We start from the raw sequence: 24,776 nt of genomic DNA on the forward strand, positions 1-24,776 counted from the left end.
TCATTCAGTTCCAGTTCTTTGGCTTTAATGGCGTTTGTCTTCTTGCTGCCTGGTAAAAAGCCAACCAGGGGCTGTACTCAATCCAGTGGCAAGTGGCAAGTGGCAAGTAGCAAGGGCCAAAGCAGGTGCGCATTTTATAACAAAGGCATAAATTATTTCTACTGTCAGCATTGCTTTCATGCGGCTTTCGCCAGGACAACAGTCGGACAGTCGGACACTCCCGACAGGCTCGTCCTGTAAATGGCACTTGCCTCCATTTATTGTTTGGCTATTGATTTGAATTCGCCCAAAGAATAATACAAGTTATATTCCCACATCCAATCGCTTCTTTGACAGTGAGGGGGAAGAATAACTTGTACTACTTGTTTAATTGTTTTTAGTTGCATTGCGCATTGGTTTCCATAGAAAGTCGACTTGATTTGTTTATGCTGAATAAATTTATAAAATAAATAATAAACAAAGAATCGCCGATGAAAGACATTTCTGGAGCGACTGGAATTATTTATTGGTTTCATAAGCTTATTGACTTCCAAGTAGAAATAAAATAATAAAGTTTATTTCCTATCTATTATAGTCAGGGGTTATTTTAATAAGTAAATACTCAGATTTCCGATCTTTTATAATTTATTCAGTCTTAACCGGGCGGCGTCTCTTCAAAAGTGACGCTTGCTGCATTTTCCAATACAATCATGCGTTCTTAAGCTAACTCTTATTCACGCCAGAGGGCGCTGCTTAGTAATCGATAAATGATTAATTATATTTACAGTGCGATAAATATAATTAATAAATAACACTATTAACAATATAATACAGTCTTACATACTACTTATGACTACGTGTGCTAAATATTACTACACTATTCTTCTGTGCCTTGAGAGTAAGTCTATTAAATCTATCACTTAAATTCTTTAGTATACAAATATGTATATTTATTCGTTAATGAACTAAACTTAAAATTGAATTTAAAGAGAGAAATATTTTGACTGTAGTATTTCCGTTTGTTATATAAAATTTATAGCATATACGTTACTGTATATTTCATTAATAGCTAATCATGTGACTTTATTAGAATTAAAATATAAAATTACAAATTTAATTGGGATTTGCTTCATGATTTCGCTATAATTGTATTATTCCAATTCTCGCCTGACCATAACTAATAACACTTTAGCTTTGATAATTTGAAATGAGAGATAGTGATGAGAGTGACCGAGTGGACAAGTGGAAGAGAGACAGCAACAATCTAATTTCGATTATTATTTAATAATGACCTTGCCGAAATCTGCAATTGTCAGTCTGGCCCAAAATATATGTAGAATTTAAAGAGCCGAAAAAAATGTAAATTATATGCAAATTTGTTGGTCAATATGTAAAAAAGTTCACAGTAAATTGGAAAATTGGGAAATGGGCAAATTTCGTATGAATCTGCTGCCCAACGAGATGAATAATTTAAACAAAGGCTTGAACAAAAGCTAAAATTTGCCAGCCGCATACAAATACAAATACAAATGCAACAAATACAATAAATAAATAATTGATTTGTTGTTTAAGCAGACAACTAATTGTGTTCAACTGTTGTGTGTTGTGCACACACAGATATGAGCATGTGTGTGTGCTTAAATTTTCTGGTGGTTATTCGAATCAGACTGGGCCAGATGTATATTGTTATAGATATAGCTGTTAATTTCAAATAAAATATAATTACAATAACCAAAATAAACTAAATATAGAGACGAAATAGTCGACTCAGAGTTTCCCTGTAATTATTTACAATTATTTCTATATGTTCAGCTATGTGTAAAGTTTACAAATGGGAAATGTAACAATGCAGAATACTATTCAGTAATTATCATACCCTTCCTACACACATGTATCGCTACAGGGTATTTTAAAAGGGAAATTCAATTGAAGCATTGTGCGTAATCAAATAATGAACAATTGCAAAAACTTTAATTGCTTTAATCACACTCACTTGCGTTCTTCTGGTGACATTATAAAAGCAGCGGCTGTGTTGGTAAATTTATCACAGTCACTGTTGAATCTCGATTGCAAAATGAAGGCAACTCTATTCTCAGCCACTTTGGTCCTTCTCATGGCGGCGGTTGTCCAGGTAACGTGTTGGCTAATCCTTAACTGATTTTGGTATAAGCATATTTTTTGTTTCTGGCAGTGCGATCCGAATTTCCCTCAGCTGATGAAACAGTGCATGGAGGAGACAAAGATGTCGGAGGCGGAGCTGAAGGATTTCATGACTGGTGGCATGAAGAGCACGGCGAATGAGAATCTCAAATGCTACAGCAAGTGTCTGATGGAGAAACAAGGTCACATGGTCAATGGACAGTTCAATTCAGATGCCCTGCTCAATACCCTCAAGAATGTGCCCCAAATGAAGGATAAAATGGACGAGATAACCTCTGGTGTGAATGCCTGCAAGGACATGAAAGGCACAAATGATTGTGATACCGCATTTAAGGTGACCATGTGCCTCAAGGAGCACAAGATGATGGGGGGTCATCCAGCAGTTGCCCAGCAGGGCTAAATTTAACCAAAAAGGACTACCTTAACAGTACTCCAAGTGTTTAGATGAATTTTCAATAAATGATTTTGTGTTTCATGTTGCAGTAAAGCAAATTTCTGGTTATGTTTTTTTTTTTTCAGAAAGTTAGAATGCTAAGAAATTTTGGAATTTGAGAAAATTTTAAATAATGCTATCGAAGATTAGAGGGATTTAGAAGTTAATTTTTAGAAACTCAAAATGAACAAAATCAAACAAAAATTGTAAGAATAATATGGAATAAACTGGAAATGGTATAAAATTAATAAAAACATAGTCACTTAGACAATATGGGACTATTTCTGGATAGTTGGATAGGATTGACTTTTCTGTTTTTGATCGTTTAAAAAAGAAATATATAAATTAAATATGTTCCAAGTCAAAAATTAAATTATTTATATATTTAAAAGCGAAAACTTGTATGCAATATGTATAATACAAGACCTACAATGTGATATTCATATTGAATTCTATTTAAGTGAAATCGTACAAGATTGAAGCCTTCATATGATAAAATCGAAAAGTTTAGAACAAATTCCTAAAATTATATGTTGAAAGTATTATAACAATTTATCACATTATAATTGTCTCTATTATAATAATTGAAATTATTAAAATATTCAATGGATCTTAATTAAATTTTGAACAAATAACAACTTTTATCTTGTGTTGCGTTTTGTATCTACAGATCAACTTACGTCATTTGACAAATGCATTTCTGAATATCCACTTTAGGTTTGAATAGATTTGCTTATCTGTAGTGAAATCGATGTGATTGTATTTTGAAGATGATAAATTCCCAGTATAAGGTGTGTGTGTACCTGGAACAAGCCCAACATCCTAGGTGACAAGCAGACTGACCAGCTAGACAGACCATTGAACATACCAAGTATTCCCCAAATGCTGGTTGTTTTTGGATACCCAGATGAACATGCCTCATTGCACTGTTGCAGGGGTATTCAGTGTGTGTGTGTGTGTGATTTATCAAGAGTCGCCACAGAATGCGGCACGCACGGACAGTTCTAGGAAGCAGCCATTGACAACCGACAACCGACAACCAACCTGTTTCCTAAAGTACAAGACAACGCGATGTTGTCTACGAATATCATTTGTCAATTTTAATAAGTTTAAAATCAAGATAATTAAAACAACGCGCAACCGTCTACGGGTGAAATGCGGGAACTCCGGGAAACTTCTCCGGTAACTGGCAGCAGTTGAATACGAGTATGGCAATCCTTTCCTTTTTCTTTGGAACATTGTGACACCAATTACCGCTAATAAATCATTTTCACGTGTGCGTCTGTGCGTGCCCCCTTCTCTCTCTCTCTCTCTCTCTCTCTCTTTCCTTGTTTCTCTCTCTGTCTTGGCGTAACATATGAGCTGCGCTTAATGGCTACAAGCACTGTGTGTGTGAATGTGTGTGTGGGGCAATATAACCATAGAAGATATAACATAAATCAACGCCGTCAGCCTTGCAACGTCGGTTCATTGCACTTGCAACAGGGTTGAGATGCTGGGCCAGAGCATCGCCGGTTGCAGGTTGACAAGCCCTGGCGACATGATGAGACATCGAAAATTTCCTACGTACATATGTGAAAGAAAGCCAAAGAAATTCTTTGAAGGACAGTGAACGCTCCCACAGCCTACCTCCCTCCCTTCCTCCCTTCCTGTACCCCTCCACACCTCGCAACACACCCCTCATACCATTCGACCAGCCAATGACAATTTGAAAAAAAGTGATTCTTTTGCCTGTCTGCAGATTAGAGATGGTTACGTGATGAAGTTTTTCGTTTGTGTTTATCTTATCTTTATCGGTTTTGGATCTCGAATTCAATACAAAGGTTCCCCCTCTTTTGGAATTTAGAAAATTTAAAGTTTTAAAGCACTAGATTTTACTTTTAATCAACTTATTATAACGTACAATAGTTACCATTAAACAACACTTTAAACTTGTTACTGAGACGTTTAATTTTCTTGTATAAAATCATGCCAAATTGTTCAAAAAACTTGAATTGTAAAGTTGCTAGGTCAAAAGCCGCTTTTCAAGCGAAATGATCATATTATCCTCTAAATACAACCAGGATTCAAATTTAAATAAATTCTTTGATCAATTTGAGCTTCAAACTTGCTCTTTCAATTCGTGTCACGATCGAAAAGCTAAGCACGCTCCCATCGCTGGCTTGGAATTTTGTTACAGCCGAGGCTGAGCTACTTTGAATTGAAAGGTCGGGTCGTAGTTGGAGCTAAAGTTGGATCGGGCGTAGCCATAGCAGCCGTATGCATACAAATTTGTTGTGACTCCCTTTTATCTGCGACTCCCTTGTCCCTTGCCCCTTGGCCCCCGTCAACCCGACCTGGACACACCGCACTTGAAATTGTGCAGCTTGGCCATGCATATAATGGCCTGGCCTTTTATCAACTAACAAATACAGGCAACAAAAAAACTTTGACGATGGATGACTACAGTCGTTGCCTGCACTGGAAAACTCAATTTGAATATTGTTGAAACTGAAAACAACAAAAAGAAGCTCAAGAAAAGCACAGAGCAAGTCGACCAACTCCAAGACACAGATGAAGACGAAAACGAAGACAACGACGACGATGATGAAGAAGAAGCAAAAGCACAAACGTTCATGTGCCACATGCCACATGATGAAATGCAGTCAAGTTAAAAAGTGTCACTTGAGTTATGAGTTCATTGTTTGTACATAGTTACGATGCCTCATCAGGGAGGAGGTTGAGTTGAAGTCTCCTTTTCAATGGGATATACTATATTGTAAAAGTTGCTGTTGATTTGGGTTTAGGCTTTTGTTGCTTATTCCAAAGGGTTGTTCCTGCCTCGGCTGTTGTTGTTGTTGTGTTCCTCTTGCAATTGCTTCTTAGTGGTTGCCACTGGAGACCAAAGTGAAGCTGGATGACTTGCCAGTCTTGTTTAGAGTCATCTCCGAAAAATACAACTAAGCATAGACTACCAACATATTTAATAATATATCTTTTCTGTGATTGAATCACATTTTAGCTAGCTAAATGATGATGACATTTCCAAATAAACAGTCTGATGATCATTAAAGTTGTCTCAAACTAAGCTGAAGCTATCGTGTCGAATAAAAAATACTTAAAATAAAAAAAAAATATTTTATTATTGTTTCATTTATAAACGTTATTTATAAATATTAAATTAATATGAGTGTACAGGAAGAAAATGCGGAAATTTATTAAAATCTCTCTTTAAATGATAAAATTAAGCATTCGATATTCTATTTTTTTTTGTGTTATTTTTTCGTTTATTTTCAGACTCTCAAATCAGCACCTTAAAATCCTTAAGAATATATGTAAGTAGCTTGTTTTTTAAATTCCTTTGGTAAGGATGGTACTTACCTAATGTATCGATGAGTAAGTTCTAAGTTATTTTTTAAATAAATTAATACATATTACAAACATAATATTTTCTTAGGAATATGTCAAGATGATAAGCTGAAACATTACCAAAATCTTTCAAATTATTATATCTAATCATGTTTATTTGAAACTATTTTAACATTCGATAAACTCCCATTGGATTAATTGAATTTAAGCTGCAGTTTTATCTTTTCCCATGACCTGACCAGTTTGATATTGTTAACAATTTCGCATGGAGTCGATTTGAAAACCTCTGCGATAAACCTTAACCTTACATTAAGTTCATAAATCAACGTGGCTGCTGCTCCGTTCAAAGAGCATGCACAGCAAATTGCTAACATCCGGGTAATTTGAATAAAATTGTGTTTATCACTCGGGCCAAACGCGCCAAACAAAGATGGAAATGGAAAAGGTATGCGTAGAGCTCTTGAGATATAAATAGACCGTTGGGGGAGCAATTAAAACTTGAATATTTGGATAGAGTTTTGGTATATATTTAGGCGCGCTTAATTATGGCAAGCCAGGCAGAAAATGTAGGCGTCTGGTAATGAAGGTATTGAAAAGGCGGTGACATGCAACCGATAATTAAATTCTAAACAGAGTCGAGTCGAGTCGAGGCACAGTTCCCACATCATAAGGATTTAGCAATAAAAATAAAATTGTTAGGTTACGTTGTCGAATAGTATATGTAAATTGCAAGAGGGGTCGGTGCAGTGTACTGATCTATGTGGTCGTTACGTGTCTATGCATCTTGAGCGGGTACCAGAGGGTTTTCCGTTATTTTTCTCATATGTCTATGGTGAGAGAGGGGAAAACGTGTACCCGCACATAATTGTGGAAATTGTAGAAAACTAAAGTGTCAACTTTTGGGTTGTAAACGTCTGGCAACCCCATACCCATACCCATACCCCTACTGCCCCCTCTCCATGTGATGCCTTTGTGCATTTGCTTTCTAATTTGGGCACACGCTCAGCCTTAGAGAAAACAACAAAAGGGCCAAGTGTGCAACTGACGAGTGTGAAGGAAAAGAGGACAGAGAGAGGGAGATGGAGAGGGAGAGGTAGAGAGTAGGGTGTGGGAGAGCTGGAGTCGGGGAGAAAAATAGCATTTCCGTTTTTCACACAAACATTCGAAAGCAATTTTTCAAAATTGAAATTCATTTTATATTGAAAGACCAGACAACCACGACGCCTGTCTACGCGACCATTATTCCTCATATCACCCATTCGTATCTATGGCAATGCATCGCCAAATAAGATCGTTCAGTGTTGATAATGCCGGGCACCAGCAAGTGTTGAAAATTTCCGAGGGGTGACAACCCGAGGCGACAATTGTTAGACCATGCCCGACTGATAACTGTCAGCGTCCAGTCCATATTAAATTCATATAGACGTGATGGTCTTATAAACCTATCTGCCAAATTAGTTCCAGTGCTTTTAGAGAAATTGCTTATTCCATCTATCGAGATTTAACTAACCCTCAAGGAGATTCATACCAAAAGACATGCTTATTCAAAGTTATCTTAATCAAAATCAGATATTTAATTGCCAATAGGCATACAAATAAATATATAAGGCTCAGATGGGCTTGAGATGTATCTGGATGATTTGTCGCAAAAACAGTTCAAAGATTAGATTGGGATTTCTATTTCCTATGAGTAATTTGGCTTTAGTAAGGGTTGAAATTATACTAGATGATTCTACAGTTTAATTTTCAACAAAAATTTCTAAAAGTAATATATTAAAGTAAAAATTATTTTACTTAAATATTGTATAAGCATTTAATTGAATTTACTCGATTTAAAATAGCCTTAATATCAAGGGACTGCTCAAAGAAAATTTTAAAATATCTAAATGTATAGCTAAATCAAATTTATTTTAGCCTGAAAATGCTTTAATAATTTAAATGTGAAGCCAACTCGTTTGTCTCACTCTCTAGAAGAGTAAAGAATCGAAACGTTAGCAAACGAGTTTGTGAGTTGAACCTCAACTGTGACATTTGTAACAAAATTAAACCAATTTTCCCCCCAGATTTTCAGCCGAAAGGTATCAATAGCTGGCAAAACCTGACCCCTGCTCTCTGGAAACACTTGAAATGTAAACAGGACTCCAACAATTGACTGAATGATGGCATGACAGCAGGCCGAATAGACGAACGGACAGATGGACGGACTTGGGTTGTCAATCAAATTGTCGCGAGGGACGCACGCAAATTTATTAAATCGATATGCCGTCAAAATTGAAAGTGGTTCGCGTGGTTTTTGCATGTCTGGGACCTTGACAGGGTCGAAACCCAGAAAGCCAGGACCTCACGGATAGGGCAAGTGAGAGAGGGGAATCCTCTGCACAGAGCAGACAGTTGAAAGCCCAATCTAAACATTTGCATTGATTGCATTTTGTTGAAAAGTAAAGATACGTTTTGCTTGTCTCTCTTTTTGTGTAAATATTTGAATGTCGTGTAAAATTTAACAGTTGTTGCCATATAAAAATTAGCCAGACAGCGAGGGAGGTAAAAATCTCAAAGTTGGTTGTAGAAATTTATTGTTATTACAAGCGATTTTCGAAAATAATTAATAGCAAGTGTGTGACAGAGGGAGAGGGGGGGACGTGCTGTCACTAGCAGAAATTACAGAATTACCGAGCAGCAGAACAATAGCAGAAAACGTAACAGGAAAGGGAATACATAGGTCAAAGGACACTCGGGACACGCAGGACACGCAGTTCCAAGGCAATTGTGCATTTTGTCAATGGGAATTAAATTGGCAGTCGCTCGACTCGACTTGAGCTCTGAAATGTCAACTCACAGATTCTGTTAGATTCTGTTGGCTGGGATAGTCGGGGGAAAAACGGCAGGATATCATCAAATCCAAGGGAGGAAGGCTAAGGCTCAATTGTGGGCATGTTGAGCGGTTGGTCCAATGGATTCGATCGCTCAGTTGGCTGGTCATTCCCATCATTAGCGCCTGTACGTGTCAAATTGATGCTGTTATTGTTGTGCGAGTGTACAACTGACTGTGCGTGTGTATGTCTGTGTATGTCTGTGTGTGTGTAGTATTTGACATTTAGCTTAGCCGCGGGTGACAAATTTAATGGACGTACCCGAGCATCTTTTGTCAATAGTCCCGGGGGTGGGTGCCGTGTTGAATTTATAGCAAGGAATTCTATTGATTTCTGCCCAGAACTCGAGCTATTTGACTATCTAATTACTGCTCTATATATGACCAGACATTTGGCATAAATATTTTGTAAATAAGTTGAATCTCGCACAATAAACTCGTCCCTCATTTGACAGCTGGCAGCATTTGCACTGCGGCCACAAGATAAAGGAATTAACAGACTAAAACAGTCTAAAAAGGAACTTACGACCCACAATTTCACCCTTTTCTCGGCTCCCACATTCGGGATGACATGTGTTAAGGCGCTGAAAATGCTTATCTCTAGTTCGTGCCACACGAATCACACGTACCACATGCATACAAGTATATGCGTTCCTTTAATTATTGCTATTATGGCAGGAAGATGTTTTCAAATTTAGGGCAGGCATTAGAACTTTACTTGGCTATCAACTTTGTTGAAGATTTTCTTTTAGGTTACAATATTTGTTAACCATTTTACTAGAGCATGTTCAAAGCTTTCTTTTATATTTCAGTCTGAATAGCGAGTTGTTTATTGATTTTGTATCCTGTACAACTTGGTAAAAATTAGTAAAATTGTTTATTTAGCGGATGCTCGAATATTATACAAAAAAAGATAAATTTTTCAATAAAACAAGATTAATGTGATGTGTTAATTAATATTTGAATGTGATTATTTATTAGTATGAACTGAAACTATATCCTCTCTCTAAGTAAAACTTTATCTTTTCGTTTCTAGAACCAAACTGTTTTTATTTCCAAACTGCAACCGAATATTTTTTCTATCTCAAAGTATCTTTCGGTTTTGAAATAAGACTTAAATTTGTTAAATTTTAGATCTTAAGCTGAATTTTATTTGTATATTTAATTGTTATATTTATACTTCTAAGTAGCAATAATAATACTATGTTGTGTACTGTAACTACATATTAATTAAATTGGTCTGTGAAATAGACTTTAAGTATCCTTTAAGATTTCAAATAATCTCACCAATTCTCTGATTCCAATTTCTTGGCGACCCTTAAACTTTAATTAGTAAGTATTATTCTTTCCTTGTGCCAATACATTGAAGTCTTCTTGCTATAAATCAATTAATTGTGGACAGCTTGTAAGCAAATCGAGCTCGTAAATTATAAAGAGCAATTGTCTTGCATACCAAAATATAAAAAAAAAAAAATATAAAAGGGAACTTAACACACTTTGAATAAGGTTGCCACGAAATGCATTTTGTTTTAGGTATTATCAACATGTCTCTGGGCTGTGTTCATTGCAGCTAGGCATGACTTTAACCATAACCCATAACCATAACGCTATCTCAGATGTCCAAGCACGAGCTTTGACTGTGGCTTTGACTTCGGATTTTCTTGCTTTTTTTTTTTTGTGGGTTTTCAGTTTTCAGCCCTGCTCTCATATAAATTATTTTTGATTGATGTGGCTCGGAGTGCAGCACGTGCAACAAACTTGTTGAAATTCGTCAGAGAAAAGAATGGAAAATAAAGAGTGAATAAAAATCTGTGAAAGATTGACTGCAGTTACCCTGTGATTGAGAAACCTTTTATGTGATTCTAATAAAATTTTAAGAATATGAACAAAATAAATAAATAGGTGGATAAGCCAAGAAGGCAGAGACTATCTTTACAAAATCATTTGTAGCTTCAAAAATACTATATCTTAAAGATATTTGTGTGATGAATGATGAAGAATAAATAGACAGAATGTTAAGGTTTTTTAATGTCTATAAATTTGTTTATAGTTTGTTATACCTTGTTTATCTATCCTACTTTCTACAGGGTATAACAACTGAAGAACAGAGCAAAGCGTTGATGATTAAAATGCAGCCAAGGTTACGTGTGGCGTTTTCTACCAGGAAAACAAAATATGCTTTAATTGTCTCGGTTTTTGGTTATTGCTCAAATCTTAACGTACTCGTATGTATGATTTTTGAGATCTCAACTTCAACTTCTAGGAATTAACGAGCTGAGCTACGTGCACGGCATTTCCAACAATTATCATTATATTTTCAGTTATGCCCTGCATGACAAAATTCTCTCAACAATGTCGAGTAATTTATGGTCACTACGATAGTTTGGATTGCTCGTAGTCTTTTCACTATTACCGGTAAACTAGTTTAGACGCCTTGTAAGCAATTCCAGGAAAGCGTCAGGCTACTAAATGAAAATTGTAAATTGTATCTGAAATACTTGTGCTCGAAAGTTGCACGTGTCGAAATTGAAGGCACACTCCCGGATAATTACGGGGCCGGTCGAGAGAACTTTGTTTAATGTACTTACAGGGCTCTTAAAGTGCTATAAAACGCGTTCAACTGCGCTTCTGCTTCCCCCCATCTCCTCTGGTAAGACACTTCAATTGGCCAAGAGGCGCTTGTTTCAGTCGGCTGCTGATTTTTATTAACTTGGTCCCGGTCATATATGTAATTGCTATTATTTTTTATTCTCTGTCTCAAGTCTCTGTGTGCTCGATTCGGTAGAAGTTTTCCAAGAATCATGGCTAATATTTTCACCGACTGCTGTTCACATTCTGTGGAAGGCGTCACTGTTTTCTATGAATGACTTAAGTGCTAGTTACCAGTTTTAATCAATGGCAACAAGATAAAAAGTTGAAACAATAAAGAGCGCATAAGGAAGTCTTGAGTTAGATGCTAAAGATTTATCACAGCATTTAATGGAAGATTTTCAAAGAAAAGCTGAGAAATTATTATAATATGCTGCTATTTGTTAACATTTCTTGAGTTTCTACATATAATATATAAGATATTTTTCATTGATTTGACACTTTAGATTTTGTTTTTTGAAGTTCCAGCAATTGCAAATGTGTTAAATTCAGCTTATATTTTTTAAGAGGAAATAGACGTGGATTTTCAAAATATTTCCTCATGTATGCTCTCTTTTAAATAGAATTTTGGTGGTCTGTTTTTTTCTAAATTGAAGTCTGAATTTATATGGAAAGTTGCTTTCTAGAGTTGTTAATCCTTTATCGACTCGACACGTATGCAAGAGATTTGAAAATTGTTTTTCACAATCAGTTTCGATTTAAGAGTGATTTGATTTTTTTGCAGTCAGTTTGCAGTGGTTATGGACTCTCGACTTTACGTTGGCATTCAGTGTTGTTAACACCTTCACAGCAGGATGCAATGCGTGAACGAAGACAGAAAGCTGCACTTGTTCTAGTTTAATTGGAAAACGCAAAATGCAATATTTGCCAAAAGGTAGGAAAATGAAAGGAGAAGCAGAAGCTGAAATGGGAATGGGAAAAACAACAAATAGGGTAAAACACAAAGCATCAATAGATCAAAATAGCACAGTGCATCCAATCATCGAGAGAGAGAGAGAGAGAGAGAACGAAGGAAATGAAAACAAAATATTGTTAAGCAAAGATAAATGGAAACATCGCGAGAAAAGTGAGCTTTTCTCTTTCTTTCTCTTGTCTCTTTCTCTCTCTTGTCTCTCTCTCTCTCTCTCTCTCGCTCCTACAAATAGGCCTTAAAAATCAGTCAAGAACTCGGCAAAAATCAACAGAGTGGCAACAGGAAACCTCGTAGTGTCGGCTCATGGCTAAACAAAGTTAGACAAGATTGTGCAACAAACAGTGGCAAGCAGCAGGCAGGAAGTCAGCCAGCGATTCTGTGGCAGTGGCAAAAACTGCAATACGCTCTCTAGTGTTGCATTGTTGTTATCTGGGGTGCTTCTCACTCTCTCTCGACGGAGTCTTAACTCGCCGAACCAACCCACTCACCTGTTAGTGCCAGCTTGTTGGCCACGTCTTCTGCCCACTCCTGCTCCTGCTCCTGCCTCTGCTCCTGTTGCATGCCCCTTGTTGCTGCTGCTGCTGCATTTCCAGCTGAGTTGTTGCTTGGCGAGTTTCGCAAAACTTCTGCCGTTGTGATTGTGTGCGGCATAATTGCATGCGATTATGCTGCCTGCTCAGCTGTGCAATTTATATCATGGGACCAGCCTCAACAACAGCTACAACAACATTACCAACAACAATAAGCAGATGATGAAGAAGCAGCAGAAGCTACAACAATAACAATAACAAGAGCACAAGTTGAGCTTCAGCATTTCAGCAATCTTCACACTTGCTGCAAAGCTTCCAGCAACGTGTTCAAAGTGCAACGCACAGTGGTAAAAAACATTCTAAATGCATTACTCAGTGGAAGAATTAAGATTTGGCAATCTATACTCTAATTTGTAAAAGATTCCATACAAACATCAAGCTATAAAACTAATGAAAGCTTGGAAAATAAATTCAAACTCTTTTTTATTTTAAGCAAGTTGTTTTTATACCACATATTTAATCAAGTTTGAGATTAGCATTTTAATTATTTTTTTTATTATATTTAAAACATTTTTTTGTCTAAATCACTTCAAAGTACTGCTAAACTATTAGTCTAAATTCTATTAAAAACAAATGTCGTCCAGTGGACTAATATGTTTAAAAAATTAAAAAAATATACATAATTATGTATGTATGTTATTTTATTTATTGTAATTTTTTTATTTAGTCAATTCATTTATTAATTATTTAGTTGGATATGATAATTCCTTTGTGTTTTGTCTTAATTTACATAAATGTACATATTTTACAAGAATTTTAAATTAAAAAAAAATATATATATACATATATTTGATTTTATTTCTAAAATTCAATACGTTTTATTTTTGCATTTCCATTGCATTCGACCCACTGTGCAGAGGCTGCACAATTTGGCTCATCCTGTTGTCCCCCATTCTCCCCTCTACCCCTCAAATCCTTTGGAAGCGCCTGTCAATTTCAGCTGCCGCTTTTGCTGGTTGGTTTCTGCATGGCACCAAAATTTGTTTTTAGTTCAATTTTTGGTCAAAATTCTATGTCCGGCCGTGAAACTGGCCTGGGCATATTTTATATCAACTCGGTGGCTCTGTGGCCATCGCTCGATTGGGATGTGGAGGTCGATGAGGACAAGGGACGGAGATGAGGGATGTGGATGCAACAGCGGCAGCATTTGCCATTTGCGCAATTTGTTTTGAGCTCTTGCCTCATGACAAATTCCAATTTTTTGGGGACTGCAACAGACTTGATAATGGAATCGAATCGAATGGAGAACCAAACTCTAGTTGTCCCTACAAATGGGCCTCCCTGTATGTGCTCCATTGAATCGGAATCGCTTTAGGGTGACCATTTCCCGCCTGTAATCGAAAATATTGTGCCACGTTTGTCGCACTTTTGGTAATTAAACATTGCCGATGCATTTTATTGTCTGCTCTCTAATTATTTATGCATACATCAGCAGGGCCAGAGATCCATTGAGAGTTAACTCAGAAATTTATCACACAATTTAATGCACATTTACTTAAGTATAAATATTATTATATACTTGTGTTATGCACTCATTCTTTGCTCTATAAATTGAAATATAATACCATACTATCGGAGACAGCTGATAACCCTTGACTTGCTCTGCATTAACTTCTCAGTTCTCAGTTCAGTTTGGTTCTCTTTTTGTATAACCCACAAATAGAGCTGTTCGAGACGTTCTTTGACTGTAGATAATTCATGGTGGGCTCCTCATCTCAGAGACTTCTTTCTCAGTCTGCGAGGCAGATAACAAGGGAACACGCAAACAGTTGGACTCGGCTCTTGTGGACTATCTAGGGGTCGTTGCCATTACAATAAATATACTTAGTTGCAGTTGTATTTGGTATATTTATATGTCATTCAGTACTGATGCAATCTGGAGCACAATTCAGAGTCCAACACGGTCTTAGGTTCAATACAAGAAATGTTTAAATTAGTACACATTTAAAAGTTATTAAATGCAAACAATTTTTATATTAATCTTATTGATATAGATCAAAAATTACTACAATAATTTCATTCCATTACATACAATACTTTACAGAGTTTTATTTTATTTATTTATTTAATTTTAAAAGCAGTGGGAAATAATATTGAAATCATTTCCTAGAAAATTTGTTGAATATTTAGTCGCCATGAATAAATAAACGTAAATATAAAAAAGATAGACAGTCACAAAATTGGTTCAGTTGTTTTTTTTCTTTCTGAGATTAGGAAAAAAATAAAAAAAAATATTTTCCTAAATTTATGTGTATGTCAATTTAGTTGTGAGAAAATTATGACAGTGAAAAGTCAAGGGAGATTATTTAAATGGATTGACTACATAATTATTCATTAAAATCTATTTATAACATTTACAAAACAAATATAAAATAATATATAAAATTAGGAATTCAATATTGAAAAGTTTAAATTTAAAATATGATAAATAAAAAAATAGTTGTAGGACTAAACATAGTTATAAATTTACTTATGTCAGTACTAAAAGAAGTTTTTGAGTGAGGTGAAAATATTTAACGTTAATCAGAAAAGTGTCCTGTGGGCAGAGGAACTTGCCACTAACCCCTGCCCCATCAATTCATGCCATTCTCAACGGCTTGTTACAGCTAACTGAATATGAGGTAGCATTTTGCGTTGCTGCTATTTTTACAGTCTTGCACACACACACACGTATACTCACACTCTCACACACACACACACATGTGAGAAAAGAATAGTAAAATGGAAACAAGTTGAACAAGTTTCCGACACCTTTTGCAGCAGCCGAAAAAAAGGAGAGGAAAAAAAAACAATGGCAATGTGTTGGGACTTCGTCTACTCGTACTTCGTCGACTCGGAATTGAAGTCGGAGTCATTCAGCTGGCTGTAGGAGAAGGTGGAGGGTAGGGGGTAAAAGGTGTACTTACTTAGTTACAGGGGGGAAAGCAGCTCTGCACCTTTGGCAATTTACTTGGCTTTGTAGATTTGTTGCCGCCTGTTGACGACTGCCAAGGACTATGAATTGCGTTTAACATGTGTGTGAAAGTGTGTGTGAAGTCCATACCGTCACTTCCCCTCTCTGTGGACCGCAAGCATCTTCCGGTCATGTGTGGGCGATGGTTTCCCGCCCTGCCAGTTAATGAAAAAGTTGCCATGAATAATAAATGCATTAGAGAAACTTGCAACAAACAAAAGTAACATTCTGTGGGTGGATCACAGTTACAGATACATACATATATATATCCAAGTGATAAATAATAAATAATGCATTTTACAAATGTCGAAAAGTGGCAAATGATGCTCTAAGAACAGCACTTGAAGTTATAGCCAACTTGGCCTTGGCCTTAAAGAAAAACAAAAACAAAAAGAAGACATATACAAAAACAACAACTTCTTTGGCTATCTATAGATACAGATACTTAAGATAAACTCCAAGCTGCCTGATCTAAACACTCTCTATATATAAACTCGACTGCTCGCACTTGAGACTCGCGCATTGCCTTAATGTATCTTAGAGTGTGTGTATCCATGTGAGTGTCTGTGTGTGTGTGTATTATATATTTGCCGTGTCTGGCAATGTGTTAAACATCTTTTAGCGTTGACAAAATTGCATGCCACCCTGCCCCCTTCCCCTTGGCCATGCCTTGCAGCTGCAACAATTAGAAGTTGCCTTGCAATAGGAAACGTATCTGACGGATGCGCCTTCAAAATTGTTCCTGCTGTTGATGTCGTTGTTGTTGCTGCTGCTGCTGCTGCTGATGGCGGCGCGTGTGAGCTAACAACAACAATAACACAACTACAGTTAAGTCAACTGCTGAGTGATGAGTTGAGTGAAAGAGCGCGCTGAGAGAGGGAGAGCGAGAGTGCGGGAGAGAGAGAGTAAGATGGGAAGGGAGAGCACAGCTCAGACAAGAAATGCTCATAATTTTAGAAATGCAACAAAAACATTTATAACGAACTCCCACAGAGTTAGCTTTAATTTAAAATAAATAATTATTATGTTTATATTCATATTTTGGAAATAATTAAGAATATTTAATATAACATTTAATTTAGTTTGTGCAATAATATAATATTCCGCATTTGTAAATTTTAAACTTTACACAAATATAAATAATTTTTCTTTTTGTTTACTCTATTTAACTTAGATGCTCGGCTCTACATAATTCAACAACAATTTATCAATTGAAAACACACTCAAAAAGTGACTCAAATTTGCGGCGCTCTCATTTCAAGCGCACACTGGCGCCATTTGGCCCTGCAGCGGCTGTAAATGTAACTAAATTAGTGCACGAGAGGGAGAGCGCGAGAGAGAGAGCGTCGTCAACATCGTGATTATTGAATACAAGCCGAGCACATGCGCCTCCTTCGTGTCGAATCATTGCTCTCGTTCTCGCTCTCGCTCTCGTTCTCTTCTTCGCTATCGCTGTGCTACTCTCTCGCCTGCGCTGCCTGTGTTCATCGTGCGGCAATTGTAATTTTCGTTAGTCGACGGGCAGTTGGTTGTTCAGACTTGCAAACAGTTCGAGTGCGAGCGCCGTACGGTACGGACGTGTGGAGCACGCACAAATTACAATTGATAAACGCAAAACGTTAAAGAAAAATCTCAAATCAAAATTCAAAGTGATGGAAATTGTTGAATTGGAAAATTGAATACATGACGAAAACAGTGAAGTGCTAATGCATTAAATTGAAAATTGTTAATTGCAAATAAATACAAAATTAATTGAAAGCAATTAAGTGCATTTTTAGTGAGTGTGTGTAACAACAACAATAACAACAACAACAGCGACTTAAAATGTTACAAAACTGAGCAGTGTTCAAAGCAATAGATACCCTAGAAAACCACTATAAAATTCCCAAAACGTGTACATCAATCCAAACATCAAGAGAATGGAGTCAAGGTTAATCCTGCTCCTTCTGCACCTGCTGCTGCTCCTCACGGTAGCCCAACGCTCTCTAGGAGCCCTGGCGCCCAAGGAGCAGCCTGGCGGCAGCGGCAGCGCTGTCAGCAGCAGCAGCAGCAGCGGCAGTGGCAGCAGCAGCAGCAGCGCTGCCAGCGCCATGTTGGGCGGAGGCGTGAGCCTGTCCAGCGATTATACATCCCTGTTGGCAGCCGCACTTCCGGTTGCCTCGTCGCCGGCTCCGGCGCACAGTGGACCCGTGAATCAGTGCAGCTGGACGTATAACGGGAGCAGTGGGGTGCATTGTGCCCTGAGGCTGATTGAGAGGCAGCCGGGATTGGATTTACAGGGTGCCGATGGCAGCAGCCAGTTGACCATCAAATGCAGCGATCTCTATCTCTTTGAGTCCACACTGCCCATCGCCGTCTTTGCCCGTCTCCAGACTCTGGACACGCTTCGCTTGGAGTCGTGCAAACTGCTGCAGTTGCCGAACAATGCCTTTGAGGGATTGACCACACTGAAATCCCTCAAGCTGAGCACACGGAATGCCGAATGGGGTCCGGCCAAGGCGTTGGAGCTCTATCCGGATTCCTTGAATGGCCTAAAGCAGCTGACGGAACTCGATCTGAGTGATAATAATCTGCGGGCTCTGCCCGCCGGATTCCTCTGTCCAGTGGGCAATTTGCAGTCCCTGAATCTGACAAGGAATCGGATTAGGACGGCAGAGCAATTGGGATTCGCGGACATGAATTGCAGCGGAGCAGCCGGAAGTGGAAGTGAGTTGCAGTTTCTCGATGCGAGTCACAATGAGCTCAGGTCCATCACAGAGACTTGGGGCATCTCCAGGTTGCGGCGCCTGCAACATTTGAATCTGCAGCACAACAACATCTCGGAGCTATCTGGAGAGGCTCTGGCGGGATTGGCATCCCTGAGGATTGTCAACCTGAGCAACAATCACCTGGAGACGCTGCCCGAGGGTCTCTTTGCCGGGAGCAAGGAACTCCGGGAGATTCATCTGCAGAACAACGAGTTGTATGAGCTGCCCAAGGGTCTGTTCCATCGTCTGGAGCAGCTGCTGGTCGTGGATCTCTCCGGGAATCAGCTGACCTCGAATCACGTGGACAACACCACATTCGCCGGCCTCATCCGTCTGATTGTGTTGAATCTGGCTCACAATGCACTCACCCGGATCGATTATCGCACCTTCAAGGAGTTGTACTTCCTGCAGATCCTGAATCTGCGCAACAATTCCATTGGCCACATCGAGGACAATGCCTTTCTGCCCCTCTACAATCTGCACACTCTGAATCTCGCCGAGAATCGACTCCACACGCTGGATGACAAGCTCTTCAACGGACTCTACGTGTTGTCCAAGCTCACCTTGAACAATAATCTGATAAGTGTTGTGGAACCGGCTGTGTTCAAGAACTGTTCCGACCTCAAGGAGCTGGATCTCAGCTCGAACCAGTTGAACGAGGTGCCACGGGCCTTGCAGGATTTGGCCATGTTGCGTACTCTCGATCTGGGCGAGAATCAGATACGCACCTTCGACAATCAGAGCTTCAAGAATCTGCATCAGTTGACGGGACTGCGACTCATCGATAACCAGATTGGCAACATCACCGTGGGCATGTTCGCCGATCTGCCCCGGCTGAGTGTCCTGAATCTGGCCAAGAATCGCATCCAGAGCATTGAGCGAGGAGCCTTCGATAAGAACTACGAGCTGGAGGCGATTCGCTTGGATCGCAACTTTCTCTCGGACATCAATGGAGTCTTTGCCACATTGGTTTCACTGCTCTGGTTGAATCTCTCGGAGAATCATCTGGTGTGGTTCGACTACGCCTTCATTCCCTCCAATCTCAAGTGGCTGGACATACACGGCAATTATATTGAAGCTTTGGGCAACTACTACAAATTGCAGGAGGAGATTAGGGTCAAGACTCTGGATGCCAGTCACAATCGCATTACAGAGATTGGTCCCATGTCCATACCAAACACCATTGAGCTGCTCTTCATCAACAACAATCTCATAGGCAATGTTCTGCCCAATGCCTTTGTGGACAAGTCCAATCTGGCCCGTGTCGATCTCTATGCGAATCAGCTGAGCAAGTTGCAACTGCAACAGCTGCGCATTGCTCCCGTGGTGGCACCAAAGCCACTGCCGGAGTTCTATCTAGGCGGGAATCCCTTTGAGTGTGACTGCACCATGGATTGGCTGCAAAGGATCAATAATCTGACGACTAGGCAGCATCCTCGCGTCATGGACATGCCCAACATTGAGTGCGTCATGCCACATGCTCGTGGTGCTGCAGTGCGTCCACTCAGTGCTCTGCGTCCCCAGGATTTCCTCTGTCGCTACGAGTCGCATTGTTTCGCCTTGTGTCATTGCTGTGACTTTGACGCCTGCGATTGCGAGATGACGTGTCCACACAACTGCACCTGTTACCACGATCAGATCTGGTCAACGAACGTCGTCGATTGTGGCAATCAGTTGACCATGGAGCTGCCACGTCGTGTTCCCATGGACTCTAGCATCGTTTATTTGGATGGCAACAATTTTCCCGTGTTGAAGAATCACGCATTTATCGGGCGGAAGAATCTGAAAGCTCTCTATGTGAATGGCAGTCAGGTGGCATCCATACAGAATCGCACATTCGCCAGTCTGGCAACGCTGCAGCTGCTGCAACTGTCCGACAATCGTCTTCAGACCTTGCACGGTTACGAGTTTGAGCAACTTTCGGCCTTGAAGGAACTTTACCTGCACAATAATCAGCTGGAGAACATTGAGAACGGAACTTTGGCGCCTCTGGTCTCCTTGGAGCTGCTGCGTCTCGACGGCAATCGTCTGGTCACACTGCCCATCTGGCAGCTGCATGCCACACACTTTGGCCAGCGATTGCGGGCTATTTCCCTGGGCCGGAATCAATGGAGTTGCCGCTGTCAGTTTCTCCAGGCTCTCACCTCCTACGTGGCGGACAATGCGCTGATTGTCCAGGATGCCCAGGACATCTACTGCATGTCCTCCGCCGCTGGTCATCAGAACACGCCCTACGAGTCTGGCTCCTCCTCGTCACCACAGAAGCGCGAACTGGACTTCAATTCGACGGGAGCCGCTTGCACGGATTACTATTCCGGCGGATCGATGCTGCAACACGGCATACCCGAGTCCTATATACCCTTGCTGGCAGCTGCCTTGGCCCTCGTCTTCCTACTGGTCGTCGTCATCATTGTGTTCGTCTTTCGGGAGTCCCTGAGGATCTGGCTCTTTGCCCATTACGGCGTACGGGTTTTCGGTCCTCGCTGCGAGGAGTCGGAAAAACTCTACGACGCCCTGTTGCTGCACTCGGCCAAGGACTCGGAGTTTGTGTGCCAGCACCTGGCCAGTGAGCTGGAGACGGGTCGTCCGGCGCTGCGAGTGTGCTTGCAACATCGTGACCTGGCCCACGATGCCACGCACTATCAACTGTTGGAGGCGAGTCGCGTCTCCAGGCGTGTCGTCATCTTGTTGACCCGCAACTTTCTGCAGACGGAATGGTCACGTTGTGAGCTGCGCAGATCCGTGCACGATGCACTGAGGGGCAGGCCACAGAAGCTGGTCATCATCGAGGAGCCGGAGGTGGCCTTTGAGGCGGAGAGCGACATTGAGTTGTTGCCGTATCTAAAGACGTCCGCCGTGCACCGCATTCGTCGCACCGATCGCCATTTCTGGGAGAAACTGCGCTATGCTCTGCCTGTGGATTATCCCACCTATCGGGGCAATAACTACACCCTCGAACTGGATCACAATCATGAGCGCATCAAGCAGCCAGCGAGTCCCGGACTCCTGTATCGCCAGGCGCCTCCTCCAGCCTATTGTGGTCCTGCTGAAGCGTCAGCTGCCACAGCTGCCACATCTGCCACAGCTGCCACAGTTGCCGAGCAGAACTATTCAACGGCTACGACAGCCACGCCCAGTCCCAGGCCACAGCGGCGGGAGGCGGCAGGAGGAGGTCTCCAAGTGGGAGGGGGACCACATCATTTGCACGCGCAGTATTATCAACACCATGGTGGCATGCGTCCTCCCTCGGAGCACATCTACTCGAGCATCGACTCGGACTACTCCACGCTGGACAATGAGCAGCATATGCTGATGATGCCGCCGCCAGGTGGCGCCACACTCGACGCCCAGCAGCAGCAACGGGCACAGACCTGGCGACCACAGCCAAAGCAACAACTGCAACAGCAACAACAGCAACAACAACAACATGCAACACTCTCAGTGGTCAAGTCGAATCCTCAGCAGCAACAACAACAACAACAACAGGCGAGTGTTTCGGGGCAACAACAAGGTCCACATGTGCAGGCATATCTCGTATAGAGCAGAGCGAGACAGCAACAGCTACAAGTGGGCTAAGAGCAAAAGAGAGGGAGAGAGAGAAGAGAAGAGAAAGAAGAAGTTGAAGAGTCTGTGTTGACAGTGATTTCTTTAGGGACTGGTTCCTGTACATCATTTTAATTACTAAAATATGTGCGAGTTAAATTAAGAGAAAGAGATAGCGATAGTGAGAGTTAAATAGAAAGAGAGAGAGAGGAAGAGAGAGAAGAGCAGTGTTAGTGTTAGAGTTGGACAGAAAAGCAATGCTAATGTGTTGCAAGTTGAGTTAAAATCACAGCATAGAACCCCAACACAAAAAAGGGGTGCCCTTTTTCCCCCCTACACTTCCCTCCTCCCCCAACTGCTACACTGCAGGAAGTGTGCGCAGCGTAACAAATATTTTGTTAGTCAGTGTAAAGTCATTTTAGTTGCACTAAACAAACATAAATCCAAGTACATTAAACACACAGACACAGACAGAAGCACACTTGAGATACAGCTAAAAGATACAAGATACAAGATACAATTGCAGTTGCATTTTGTTGAACGTGTGTGTGTGTGTGTGTGTTTGTTGTATTTATGTAACAAGTCGCATGTGTAACATGACTTGTGTGGGGCAGAAAGACAGAGCGAGAGAGAAACAATGAGTGAGAGAGGGAGAGGGGAGTCGAGACCCCTAACAATGTCAAGCTGCAAAGTTTTCTAAAGTTACCAGTCGAGTGGAACTTTTGTTTCTTGTGGTTATTCTGCCTTCAGCCTCACCCTAAACTCATTCATTTTCATTTTCTCATTTTCTTAGTTGAAAATGCGTTTAGAGCATTTCTCTGATAACTTTTTAATATGCTTTTAATCAGTTGAGGCCAAGCAACAACTACAAAAACAAACAAGCTTAAGATTTATGAACTAAGAACTTTTAACTCAGATTTTGTATCTTAGACATGTGACAGGAAAATCTAAAGCAACAGTAAGATTCATTTTTATTTGTTTGTTTTATGTTTTAAATAATTTAAATCAAATCAAATAAATATTGCAGTTATTACAAAACTCCTAAAGTAATTTTCTAACATTTCTTTGAAGTCTGGCCACACTGGCATTGCTCTGCTCTCTGATCTGCTCTCTCCCTGCTTGCCCTTTTGTAAATAGAAAAAAAAAACTTGATATGCCTAAAATAGAGTTATGCCTAGGTGATAAGAAAATGCCACTGCAAATACGTAGTCTCCTACAATTAATTCAATAATCACATTCAAAACACAACACTTGTAAACACACACACACAGCAAGAACGATTAAGAAAGAAATGGAGTTAATTGTGTAACATTAGCTAGCAAACGGTAAAAAACTTCAAAGAAATATTATAAATAATACTAACTATTGCAGTAAAAGCTCATTTTAAACACTTACGCTTACCAAAATATTGTAATAATAATAATAATAATAATTATCATAATAATAATAATAATATTTGAGTAATAAATGGGTTAAAGAAAACTTTTGCAAAGAAACTACATGGCGTATACACAATATAAATACATTAAAAGTACTAAATATATTCTACATAAATGTGACTGTAAAAATACAAAACAAAAAATGAGCAAAAATACTAAAAAACTGATATTATATAACTATATATATGAGATAAACTTTATATAAATGTAATGGTATATACACAGACACACACAATGTTTAACAACTGCCTATAGCAAGTACGAATGTAGAAGCAAAAAATAAAAAACATACACTTAAATGCATTTATTTCAAAGTAAAATACCACAAAAATACTTATGTAATGTTTATGGATCATCATCAACTCGCCTACTCGTCACTAAAATTTTTAGCAAACAGTTTCAAAAACATAATAAAAGCAACAAAAGCAAATAAAGCTATCAATAACTAAGAACCAGCTAAGTTAGAATGAGAGAGATAGATAGTTAGAAGAAGATAGGGATAGAAAGTGAGATGGAGAGAAAAAAGAAAAGCAAACACTTGTACCAGTATAAAAGCCCAAAACTGTTATTTATTTTTTATTTTGTATAAAATATAAGTTATTATTTAATGCCCACTCTATATAATGTGTACTATCTATGAATAATTCTTGATAACATAATTCTTGTGAATAACTATTTATATATTGATATATTATATATATATACATACATCTATGTACGACAAACAACAAAGATATTTTTCTGTTTCGCAAGCGAACAAATGCAAAAATGAAAATGAAAAACCTTTTTTAAAAACTCAAAAATATCGTGTGTTTTTTTCTTCTGCTTCTTTAAATAATGATGACCATGATGCTGATTGGAATTGGAGTTTGTATTTTATATGTTTCCAGGTTGCCTTTTTGTTTTACTTTTGCTAATTTAATTCATCATGCACATGAGTTGCTCTTTTTTGTAATCCACACGCAGAGCGGCAACTATGGTGCTGCTAGGGTTGTGTGGCAGTTGCAAGGCTCTTGCGGGGGGCAGACGTTGCACAGTCGACAACGGCGTCGGCGGCGGCCTGTCAAAGTCAACTGAGCAAACGTAACTCACAGAGTGATAAATCATTTTTTGGTTTTCTCTATAATAAAATATATGAAACCAAAATACAAAT

General features: G+C 39.4%; 2 protein-coding genes across 2 annotated transcripts; both read left to right on the top strand.

Annotated features, from left to right (window-relative positions):
• Nucleotides 1–2,020: 2,020 nt before the first annotated feature.
• Nucleotides 2,021–2,631, top strand: LOC117783922 (general odorant-binding protein 56h). The gene is made up of 2 exons (XM_034621491.1): nucleotides 2,021–2,110; nucleotides 2,171–2,631. Exons 1-2 carry the CDS (start codon nucleotides 2,054–2,056, stop codon nucleotides 2,537–2,539), a joined length of 426 nt encoding a protein of 141 aa, XP_034477382.1. The 5' UTR covers nucleotides 2,021–2,053; the 3' UTR covers nucleotides 2,540–2,631.
• Nucleotides 2,632–17,813: 15,182 nt separating this feature from the next.
• On the top strand, nucleotides 17,814–23,429 carry LOC117783041 (toll-like receptor 7). The gene is made up of 2 exons (XM_034620200.1): nucleotides 17,814–17,902; nucleotides 17,963–23,429. The coding sequence occupies exons 1-2, from the start codon at nucleotides 17,814–17,816 to the stop codon at nucleotides 22,179–22,181; spliced, it is 4,308 nt and encodes a 1,435-aa protein (XP_034476091.1). The 3' UTR covers nucleotides 22,182–23,429.
• The last annotated feature ends 1,347 nt before the right edge of the window (nucleotides 23,430–24,776 follow it).

The sequence above is a fragment of the Drosophila innubila genome, assembly GCF_004354385.1.
Source record: "Drosophila innubila isolate TH190305 chromosome 2R unlocalized genomic scaffold, UK_Dinn_1.0 1_C_2R, whole genome shotgun sequence".
Taxonomy (NCBI): Eukaryota; Metazoa; Arthropoda; class Insecta; order Diptera; family Drosophilidae; genus Drosophila; species Drosophila innubila.

What these genes read in the sequence shown, in the direction of transcription:
- LOC117783922 (XM_034621491.1), top strand. Translation starts at nt 2,054, where the DNA reads ATGAAGGCAACTCTATTCTCAGCCACTTTGGTCCTTCTCATGGCGGCG. An exon ending in TCATGGCGGCGGTTGTCCAG is followed by an intron (nt 2,111 to 2,170) that starts GTAACGTGTTGG and finishes TGTTTCTGGCAG; the next exon opens with TGCGATCCGAATTTCCCTCA.
- LOC117783041 (XM_034620200.1), top strand. Translation starts at nt 17,814, where the DNA reads ATGGAGTCAAGGTTAATCCTGCTCCTTCTGCACCTGCTGCTGCTCCTC. An exon ending in GGAGCCCTGGCGCCCAAGGA is followed by an intron (nt 17,903 to 17,962) that starts GCAGCCTGGCGG and finishes CAGTGGCAGCAG; the next exon opens with CAGCAGCAGCGCTGCCAGCG.